The 11,790-nt window shown below is 40.1% G+C and overlaps 1 protein-coding gene across 1 annotated transcript in view; it reads left to right on the forward strand.

Moving 5' to 3' along the window:
- The window catches only part of CCDC148 (coiled-coil domain containing 148), a 113,989-nt gene extending 102,893 nt beyond the window's left edge, over positions 1-11,096 (forward strand). The window contains exons 13-15 of the mRNA XM_075000982.1: positions 4,494-4,611; positions 8,987-9,127; positions 10,810-11,096. Of these exons, the coding sequence (XP_074857083.1) occupies positions 4,494-4,611; positions 8,987-9,127; positions 10,810-10,956 (406 nt within the window). The 3' untranslated portion in view covers positions 10,957-11,096. The remainder of the gene's footprint in view (positions 1-4,493; positions 4,612-8,986; positions 9,128-10,809) is intronic.
- Positions 11,097-11,790: the final 694 nt, after the last annotated feature.

The following is an 11,790-nucleotide window of genomic DNA, read 5'->3' on the forward strand; positions in this document are numbered from 1 at the left end:
GGCATCATGCCCCTGCTTTTGATTTTTGAGAAACCCTCATGCCCCCCACCTCTTCTGTAGCATCATCCAACCCCACCTTTTTAACAAAAAATTCAATCTGTAATTTAAAATAAACACAAAAACTTGATATAAAAATGTTACTTATAATTAAAAATAAGCCCAAATAGTTTTTCTCAGCCCCTTGAGGGTGCCTGGTGCAGCCCCAGCTGGCCAGCTGCCTGAGCCCCAGGCCAGCCACCAGAGCTGCCCGCACCAGCTGCCCACCTGCCTGAGCCCTATGCTGCCAGAGCTGCTCCCCCTGAGCCCCTTGCTGTGGTGCCAGCCACCTGCCAGCCTGCCTGCCAGCCACCTGAGCCCCACACTGCCAGGACCAGCCGCCCACCCCTGGTGTGGGCCAGCCACTCAAGCTGCCCAACCAAGCCCCAGGCTGCCAGAGCCAGCTGCCTGCCTGCCATCCCAAGCTGCCCAAGCCCCATGCTGCTGGAGCCAGCCACCCAAGCCCCACATTGCTGGGGCCAGCCACCTGCCTGCCAGCCCAAGCCCCATGCTGCCGGGGCCAGTTGCCCAAGCCCCATGCTGCTGGGGCCAGCCGCCTGTCTGCCTGCCCAAGCCCCGTGAGCCACCCACCTGAGCACCTCCCATCCCACAAAGCCAGGCACCACCAACCACCCACTCTTACCCCATCCACCTCACCTGAGCCAGGCACCCCAGCCCCCCATCTAACCCCATCCCCCTCCTCCTTTCCCGCTCAACCCACACTCACTCACATTTGCAGAAGGCAGCTACCTCCACATGGGTCTTTGCCAGCTGCCTGCTTTTTATAACAGCTGTGCTGGGTCATCCACATAAAATGGCAGGGCTGAGATCCAGAAGCAAAGGCTGGCTCTTTCTTCGGGTGGGGGGTGATGGGGAAGCTGGATTGCCTTGCACCCACCCCAGAATTTCTTCAAGCCCCCACAAGGGGACACGCCCCCAGTTTGGGAAACCATGTCCTAGAGGTTTATTTGTGTGCTCTAGGTGTTTGTGTTGCAAAGCATGAGTAAGCCAGATTTACAGCTTCTTTGAATTTCTAGAGTGTGCCAGTGACTCTGACCACAAATAAGGGCTTTTTTCCTTTTAGCAACTAAGTACTTCTCTTTTAGAGCTTATTGAGGGTGTAATTTCTGGCTTTATGAAGAAATGTAAAATTATTGCTGCAATCTTTAAAACAAAAAGAAAAATCAGTATTGTGGGTTAGTGACAGTTATTCCTACCTCATTTGATAATTCTGTGTTCTGATAGAAAATCAAAGAGTAGTTCATTGCAGCAGACTGCTGAATCATTTGAAGGGCTAAATTTTTGATAGTCACAGAGAGGTAGCCTGTGTTAGTCTGTATCTTTACAAAACAAACCAGCAGTCATGTAGCACTTCAAAGACTAACAAAATAATTTATTAGGTGATGCGCTTTCACGGGGCTTACCCACTTCTTCAGACCTGGAATTAAATCTTTTGATGTTTATTCTACACAAATGCTCTGAAAAGACTAGAAATTAAAGGCATGTGAAAGAGATTAAAGAGCAATATTGCACAGCTACTGGTGACTAAAGTGTAATAGTCTTATTTAATTTTTTAAGGACGATTGTAGTTCTTTGTTTTGTAAGTAATAGAGTCTGTTGCATGGTAGGCATTCCACAGTGATTGAGAGAGCCTCTGACCATTAATATAGAAACCTAATAAAAATAGTTCAATTGGAGGCTGAGTTGCATACACTTATGTACTCACATTTGCACAGAGAACTGTATTTACATAAACTTCTGAGACAAATTGGTGCAGGTTATCCTTACAGACTTCGAATAGCATTGTTCTTTATGGGAAGCAAGAGGAACCACTTGTGGAGTAATGCGTTACTCAGTATCAACAAGGGTATCAGCGTCTGGTCAACTGAAAGTGCAAATGGATACTTGTATGTGCAAATGCTGTATCGATTTCCCTGTGTACATATAGGGCTGTATCCTCAGCTCATGAAAATTGTCATAGTTCTGTTAACTTCAGTTGACAATTTATACCAGTTGAGGATTTGGCCCATACATTTTGTGGAAGCCAGCAAGAGGCTACTTCTGAAAAACCTGGTCTAACGTGATTTTTTTAAAAGTTTTAAAAAGTTTTAAATGTTTTTTAAAGTCCCATGTATCCAGCGACTTAGCACCGTCATACAAGTCAGTCTTTGCCCATGAAAGCTTGTGCTCCAAAACATCTGTTAGTCTATAAGGTGCCACAAGACTTGTTTTTGAAGATGCAGACTAACTTGGCTTTCTGTCTGATACAAGTCAGTATAGAAACATCTTCAGGGCTTCCGTCCTTTTGTCTAACTGTTAAGTAGACACTACATGGACCTATCGCACAAATGACTTATTTATTATAATCACAGTAACAAACAATAACTGATTATAGTCTGGGAAAAAACTTGTATTACAAACATTTTTAAGAGTTCTTTTAAAACTTTTATGACAGACATGTTAATATTTTTCTCCTGAATAGTCATGAGACAATGTCTGAAAGCGGCATTTTAATGAAGTTATGCTTATCAGAAATTACATAAGTGTGTAACCACAGGACTTCAAAAGGTAGCTCTGCTGAAACTAATTAGCCAAACTCATTTGTCAGCTTGTTGCTTATTGGAACTGTTATTTACTGGGATACTTAATGTAAAAATTGAGTATTAAAACTTTAAAATGTTTTCCTGTAAAATTAAAGTTTACTTTGAAATAACAGTAGTTAGTCTTACTAAATATAATATAGTAATTATAACAAAAGTATTATAGTATCACATAAATACTGTGAAGGTAAAGCAAAATGAAACACTTAAAGCCAAGTATAAAATATTTATTAGGTTGTTCTAAACATGGAATACTATTTGCAACTGAGAATATGTTTACAAATTATAAACTCCTTCCTAGTGTGTATGTAGCTTTCATATCGTCACTCTTATCCTGTGACCAGGGAGTTAAAGATCTTTATTACTTTGGCTCCCAATTGGACACTGCGAGTAACATGATCATCTTCTTTCTTCTTCTTATGAGCTAGGAGTGCCACTTCCTCAACACTTTCAGCACTTGCTTGGTCAGAAAACAAGAAACACACACTTTGGGCACAATATACTATTGGTTTATACATTATGTAATTATTTACATGTGTGCAAAGTGAATGCAAATTTCATGTAAGAATCTACCAATCTGATGTGATAGTGTTTCACATTACTTTTATACATGTGTAAATGATACAATGGGGAAAGTCAGTTAGAATTATTTTGGTAGGTCACAATAACTTCCAATTCATATTTTATATCACTAAGTTATTTTAGAAAAAAATAGAGTAGTCCATGCAGTTAAAGCTACATGAAAGACTTTCAGTAAAATACTATTTTATCATTTGCCATTTTTAATACAAAACCAACAATTCTTAATTTTTACCAAGAAATTTTCTTGTCATTTCACTACATGCAAAAAGCAGATTAGGCTTTTGCCTTGAGACAAAATTTTGCTGAGTCCTGTGAGTCTGAACCTGTTTAAAGTACAGTAACAGCAAAGACAGATTTTGAGGTTGTCTTGTGCATTCCTGAGTTACATTGTACCATTTTCTTGGGACTTTTGTAACTGCCTGGTTAAGTGGCTGCTTGATCTCAATCCTTGCAATTTACACTACAAGTTACACTCTCCTTTGAGCTTCATAAGGTAGTAAAATATTTGAATCATTATCTTGTCAAACATTAGCTTTAATAAAAATCTCCCCTCTAGTTCTTTTATTTTACCACTTCAAGAAGTGCTTCTTACTGTATATCCCCAAATGAAATTGAGGGAGGGTGTGTGTGTTTGTCTGTCCCATGAATACCTAATACTATCTCACGAAAACAGACAAAGAGCCTAATACTACCTCATGCAAAACAGATTTCTGCTGTTAAGGTAAGTCAGTTCAATGCCTTTGGTTACTTCTGCAAGTAGCAAATTAAAAGGCTTATTGAATGGAAGGATAGTCTCAGAGAGATAGCCATGTTAGTCTGTAACTTCACAAAACAATGCAAGCTGTCCAGTATCATCTTAAAGACTAACAATTTTAAGCTCATTACCTTATAATGTTTGCTTTATTTTGTGACTGTTTGCTTTATTTTGTGAATGGAGGGAGTTAGTTTGGGGAGAGTCATGTTTTTGCTGCCATCTATGGATGTCAGAGCGCATTTCTTTTAAGGTTGTTAGTGAAGAATATGAAATAATAATAATAATAAATTAGAAAGTATTGGACAAAATTAGGATCCATAAGTACATTATGATAATTATCCATTTTTCAAACACTAGTTAAATAAGTTAGTACAATAGGTTCATTTGGAGGAAACCTCGTGTTATTTAATGAGACAGATATAAAGAATTTCACCCTGCTTTTCAAGCAGAAACATTAAAACTACAGTTTCAGATAGAACTTGCACAATGTTTTCATCATCTATATGTTCTCTGTTGTACAGAGTTAAGTTTAGACAAGAACTGTTGGAAAAGCACCTGATGGAGAGAAAAGAACGGGCCCTTCAAGAAGCCCATGAGGAAGAAGAAAGAGAGAGACGTCTTGAAGCCCTCAGACAACAGGTGATTTTGTTTCCTATGTAGATACATAAGCCATATTAAAATTACATTAAAATAACACATTACAAAATCAATCCCTCAGCAGTCAAGGAATGAAAAATTTGAAGATTTTATAGTAATAGAGTCAACTTTTTCATATCTGGCATTCTATTATCCAGAACTCTCAAATAATCAGCATTTTAACCATAAGTAAATTGTACTTGTTTCCATAAGTACAGTAAATATAAATAAAAACATCAAACAGTGTAAGTTTACAGTGTACAATACTACTGTTGTATATAAGCAGGCTATCATATAGATAGCATGACACCTGTGCTTCAGTATCTGCATTGGCTACTTATGAGCTTACAGACAAATTTTAAGGTTTAGGTTTTGCCCTAGGTCATAAACAATCACTCAGACTCTGCCTTGCACTTCCTGGCTACGTCTACACGTGAAGCCAACATCGAAATAGCTTATTTCGATGTAGCAACGTCTACACGTCCTCCAGGGCTGGCAACGTCGATGTTCAACTTCGACGTTGCGCGGCACCACATCAAAATAGGCGCTGTGAGGGTATGTCTACACGCCAAAGTAGCACACATCGAAATAAGGGTGCCAGGCACAGCTGCAGACAGGGTCACAGGGCGGACTCAACAGCAAGCCGCTCCCTTAAAGGGCCCCTCCCAGACACAGTTGCACTAAACAACACAAGATACACAGAGCCGACAACTGGTTGCAGACCCTGTGCCTGCAGTATGGATCCCCAGCTGCCGCAGCAGCAGCCAGAAGCCCTGGGCTAAGGGCTGCTGCCCACGGTGACCATAGAGCCCCGCAGGGGCTGGAGAGAGAGCATCTCTGAACCCCCCAGCTGATGGCCGCCATGGAGGACCCGGCAATTTCGACGTTGCAGGGCGCGGATCGTCTACACGGTCCCTACTTCGATGTTGAACGTCGAAGTAGGGCACTATTCCGATCCCCTCATGAGGTTAGGGACTTCGACGTCTTGCCGCCTAACGTTGAAGTTAACTTCGAAATAGCGTCTGACGCATGTAGCTGCGACGGGCGCTATTTCGAAGTTAGTGCCGCTACTTCGAAGTAGCGTGCACGTGTAGACACAGCTCCTATGGCCCAGTGCAGAGCATGTGTTGGGGGTGTGGTCATAATAAGAGTGAATACATTTGCATCTGCATACATTTTTGTTTCTCAATGTCTACTCTTGTTTTTCTTTAGTGTTATGCATTGTTAGGTATACCTGTGTATTATCCAGAATATTTAACTATCTGGCAAACTCCTGGTTCTGGGGCTGAAAGAGTTTACTGTATTACTTCTGCCACATTATAACACCTGTCACATTTTTTACTTTAGACGACATGAGTATTAACATATTAAATGACACAGTGGAATCTGTTGACATTTGGATGTGAATAGTCATTAATTTCTCTGGCTTGGGAGCCTTTTCTTTTCTTCTTCTTCTTTTACTGTTCCTTATAGTTTTCAGTCCTGTGTAGAGGCATGAGACTTATCTGAACCACTTAAGCCCTGAAGATGAGTGAAAGTGGTACATAGGCCCTGGGTTGATTCTCCTTATAGGGTTGAGTTTAACTCTATGAAGTTTGTGCAGTTCATGAAAAAACTTTATTCCAGTCAGCACTTATCCAAGGTTGCCAAGTTAAATTTACAGTGATAACTTTCTTTATTTCTTTTCCTTATGTTTGAATATATAGCTTTGAAACATTTATGTTACATTCAATTTTTTTAAATTTAATTTCCCAGAGTTGTTTTTTATCACCAAACAATAAAAGAGAATTCCAGTACGTGAGATTTTTGTGATGCACTGCTGGAGGTGCAGCACAGAATACGCAAGCCAAAGTCTGGGTGGGGAACAGTTTTCCCTGTAAGCTGAGCTCTTGGGCAGCCATCCATGAGAGATTCAGATGCCGCCCAGCTGATTAGCAATGCGTCCACAGCCTCCACAGCAGGCAGCATGTGTTTCCACAGGAGGTGCACATCCACACATGCCTTCGTGCACATAACAAAATTTCATTATGCCCAGGGGTGGAAAAATTAGAGGGAACACTGGTGGGGAACAGGGAGAAGGTGATTTAAACCACATTTGTTTCTTTAAAGTTATGGGCTATTCTGGAAGCCAAACAGCACCCAGTGTAACATAGATAGCTTCAGTGATACAGTGGCTTCCCCAGTGTAGCCTGTGGTTTGCAATGCAAGCCAGAATGACCACAGTAGAATTCACTCCATAGGAAGCGCAAGTCAGAGTCTGAGTGATTGTTTATGACCTAGGGCAAAACCTAAACCTTAACATTTGACTGTAAGCTCATAAGTAGCCAATGCAGATACTGAAGCACAGGTGTCATGCTATCTACATGATAGCCTGCTTACCAACTCTGGCTATGCTGAGGAAAAATAAATTGATGAGACTTCACAATCAACAGTCTTGACAGTTGAAAGCCTTGACAATTCTTTTGGTTCCAAAGAAGCCTTGATGACCTATGGCCTCCTTACTGCAAGAAGGCAGCAAAGTCTCCAGTGTTGGGGAGACATTATCACCAATAAAAGCTATGGAACAGAAGAAATTCTTAGAGCTTGCAAAGATTGAGCAGCGACCAAACATCTTCTGGAAGGCAAGCTATAATTAGTAGGCCCTGGAACAAAGATGGCTGGCTGTGAACTTACAGACAATTTTTAAGGTTTAAGTTTTACCTAGACTGCCCTAAATGGCCTGGGATCTGCCTGCCTGGGAGACTCTTGCTCTCACAGTTGTGATCAGCAGCAATTTACCAGGTCTCCCTCAATAGGCTTGACAGGGCTTCCTCTGGATGGGCCTGAAGGCTCTACTATTCTCTTGCAAAGAGCATAGGTTTACTGACTGTCAGGGCATGCTGCATTGCCCATTTGTTTTATCTAGCATTTGACACTTTGAGGTAAGAGAAATGGATACATGTACATGTTTATGTGGTGATGATTACTTTTTGTCATTTTAAATATTTGGCAGACCATGCATGTTTTGCAAATGAGCACTTCTTATTTATCCTAAATAAAATAAAAGTAAAATAAATAATAAAATACTGAGATTCCAGGTCCTTTCTTGACTTCCCAAGAGCAAGATATGGTTTGTGTCTTCTCAGCACCAGATATTGGCATCCATGAAGAAACATTCATGGATTCAAAGAGAGGCTTCTATGGATGAGCAGTTTTGACCTAAGGAGACTGAACTAAAAACAAGGTTGATTTGCTGCCAACATCTTTAGTATTTCACATAGAGACCTGGATTGTGATAGATTGTGAGAACAGATGTTCAGAACTGTGAAGAAATGCAGAACAAACTACTTCAATGCAAGAAGGAGTCTACAGGAGCCTGTTGTTCACTGAAGTGGACAATGATCTCTGCATAAGCTATAATCAGTAGGTTATTTCTTTTGTGAGTGCCTGTTTTGACATTTTGGACGAGTCAGTTCAGTTCAGATAAGTCAGGGGATCTATAGGGTATTATCCCTTAGCAGCTATTTCTGCTCAACTAGATTCTACTATTATGTTCTGCCTGAAGTCATTTAGGATAGCTTTTGAAGAGGACATATCTGCGTATTTCTGACAGTCCAAAAGCTGATCCCTTTTTTTACTTGAACTTAGTGCTTACAAGACTGATAACACCATGTTCAGGACTCCTGACAAACTTATACAGCTTGTTTGAATTTCTGTTGCATTTTAATGAATCATTTTACCTACTACCTAAAGCTCCAGTCAGTACTGTTCCAACTGAGAAGCTTAAGCAAAGCTATCCATTGTGCATAGCTACACATATCTTTCTTCAGGACTACTCTTTTTTGATTTGGAATCTCACCCTCCTGTCCTGAAAGATCAGCTCTGCAATCATTGTTTAGTTAACCCTTCTCAGCCCACCTCCTGGGGGAATGTATTGCTAGTTCCTCTCTTAAATAGCTAATTTACTAGTTGTACTGAAAGGAAAGTATTGGAGAAAGAGGAGTTATTTGTCAATAACTCTCTTGTTTTGGTCCTGCATTTCTACATTTCTCACCTTCTCTGTCACCCCTCCCTCCACATCCCTGCTTCTTCCTAGTTTTCTGAGATTGTTGGATTCTGTGGAAGGAATTGAGGGGGTAGATGAGGTCACATACCATTTTTATAGCCTGGAGACCAATCATTTAGGCCCACAAAGGTTGCACTGCTTTTCACAGTAGTTGAGAGTTTGTCAAGGGCATGTTTACATCTCACAAATGTAGAGCTGCTCAAGAAATACGTACAAAGATGACTGTTATTGGTAAGGAAATTTTCTCACCTCCGGTCCATCTCACTCCAACTGCATTCCAGACAGATAGTATCAACTGTTTCACTAATAAATATTTTCATGTAATGTTTTTAGGTTGCTATTGTTGCAGAAATTGACCCAGCTAGAATGATGGCTGATACAGTGGCTTCTAAAGCTAAAATAGGCATTGGAACTGAAGAAGAATTTGTTCTCCAAAGACCACTGTTTACATTGAATACATACACTGAACAGCAGGTAATTGTCTATCGCTTATACTCTGTGTGGAAATGAATACTCCATTAACAGGAAGATTAATAATACAAAGTTATTGTCACGTATGAAACCAAAAACACTGAAAATAAATTTGACACATCTAGTTAATATTTTTAAAAATAAAAATTATAACCTTTGACTTGTATCATGTATTTCTCTAAGGGTTGCTGTTCTTCTTTCCTCTGTTCTGTTTAGTCTTATGTTAAATATTTAGAGTAAATACCTGCCCTTACAGAAACCTATGTCAAATGATAGTCACTGCTGGGTAGGTAACTATCAAATCCTATGCAGTAGATATCCTTCAATGAAATGACAAATTATTTCATTGTCTGTGATGGGTCCTCTACAATTCAAACTCTTCATACATTAAAAATCACTATCTGGCTAGTTTTGAGGTGATAGTAAATGAAAGATCATTTGGCATAGGATGTATGGAAAAGGAATACAGCCTCCTCAGGTGTAAAGGCAAAACACCATATTGAAATAATGATACTCTTTCTCTCAGGCTGTGTCTACACTAGCCCCCTTCTTTGAAGGTGGCATGGTAATCAGCCCAAGTGGGGAATAGCAACAAGGTGCTGTGATGCATATGCGGCACCTTAGTAGGCTAATTTTCTCCATGGGCACTTCGGAATTAGCAACTTTGATGTGCCAGCAAGCCGTGCAGCCATGGGCACTTCAAAGTATCCATGCAACTTCAAAGTGCTCTTTCTCTCCAAAACTTTTGGAAGTAAGGGCACTTTGAAGTTGCGCAGGTACTTCGAAGTACCTGCGGTTACACAACTTGCCAGCCCTTCTAAGTTGCTAATTTCAAATGCCTGTGAGGAAAATTAGCCTAATGAGGTGCTGCATATGCATCGGAGCACCTCATTGCTGTTGCCCACTTGGGTTGATTACCATGCCCGCTTTGAAGAAGGGGGCTAGTGTAAACACAGTCTCAGTTTCTCTCAGATTACTGGGGACATTCCTAGTTATTCTTGAATTAGAAATTAAATGGTAGTACAAAAATATTATTGGTTGATTTATTTTTTTCCCAAAAGACAATAACCATAAGTTGAAAAAAAACACTATCCATGCTCTAGAATAATGAAGTGGAAAGTCCAATTAAAAATGTAGGTATGCTATTGATATAATTGCAAGGTATAACTTTTACTCCTGCATCTGCTCAGTATGTGATCCTGTTAGTTAAGACTGCTAGATTCTTTCCATTATGAGACCTATTTTCAGTTTCTTCTAACTTTGCCAAATTTTAAGTGTTCAGATTGGAATTCTCAAGGTTGAGGGTGGCATGAGCTGTACCTTTTTTTTAAGTTTCAGCAGCAATGGTTCAGCTCCTTCCAAGAACAAAACAAAGGAAAAATAAGTTGCTTTGCCTTTGGGGGAAAAAAAAATGGAACTGTCTAAATGAAGCTGAGATATGCTGCAAAAATATACCATCATGAAATTAGAGGTTGTGCATACAGGTGGACTGAGATTAGATTACATGGGCAATGTTAATTTTGTCATTTCCTAACTTTTGGGTCTTTGATTTTCCATCTGTAATGTTATTGTAACAAAGGCTTTTGTGTAATATATATAGATACAAAATATATATTACATTTTTGAGGAAGTATTGCTACTGATATTTTGTTTCTCTTCATCATTATGATATTTTATTTTAACAGATCATTTCTGATCCTAGAGTTCGTGTTGAGCTAGCTCTTCGAGAAGCTGGACTTCACAAAACTCTTTATGCTAAAGAGATTTTACCTAAAATTTCTCCACTGAAACTTCCAAGAAGGGACATGGAATCTCAAGTCTTTAAAATGTAGACACCAGCATGGATCTCAGAACTCTTTGACTATTGTCTGGACTATAATACAAAAAGGTTTAATAAACTTATTTAATTTAGATAACTTTATGAATTTAGGATGCTTCATAGAACTATTAATTCTTAGTCAGCACAGTCATTTAAAAAGAAATTTGTTTCCTGTGCAGCGTGCCATAGACCATTTAATACTCCCCCACAGTCCTGAATAGAGTTTGTCATGTTCTGTTCTTTAAGAATGGTTTACTGAGACTGTAATACAATTTTCTAGAGCCAAATCACCCGCTATGTAGAAGCTTTAGGGGGAGTCTCTGTGCACAGAAATTTCTGGCATGATTCCCACATAGCATCATGTCTGGGATGGGGTTTCCCCACATGATAAACACTGTGGGGTCTAACCCAAAACTGGTGGATCTCTGGGGATCTGTGGGAGGCATGGGCCATCAGCATGTCCCTTCACTGGTTCTGATCCTTGGAAGTCTCCTCCCCATTACCTGGCAGCATGCTTCCTTTGCAGCTACACTTGTAGGTATTCTCCCCTTGTGCCCACACTAGTACCGAAGGATTCTCAAGAAATGCTGTGGGAAAGGTTATATAATCTGGGATCATGCCCACAGATTTACCCCTTTTCAGCTTCCTCCAGTGGAGGCTGTGGAGAGGGCTTCACTGGGTGTGAGTACTGAGTCTCTTCCTGGCACCAGATAAGCAAAATTTTGAAGAAATATTTTTGTGTTCATTGACAGCACAAATCTAAAGTCACTTTGCAAAGTAGTCCCTGTAGATGACAATATAGTACATAGCTGCATTCCACATAATTTTCATTTGAGGCTATATTACT

This window comes from Carettochelys insculpta, chromosome 8 (assembly GCF_033958435.1).
Source record: "Carettochelys insculpta isolate YL-2023 chromosome 8, ASM3395843v1, whole genome shotgun sequence".
Classification (NCBI taxonomy): Eukaryota; Metazoa; Chordata; order Testudines; family Carettochelyidae; genus Carettochelys; species Carettochelys insculpta.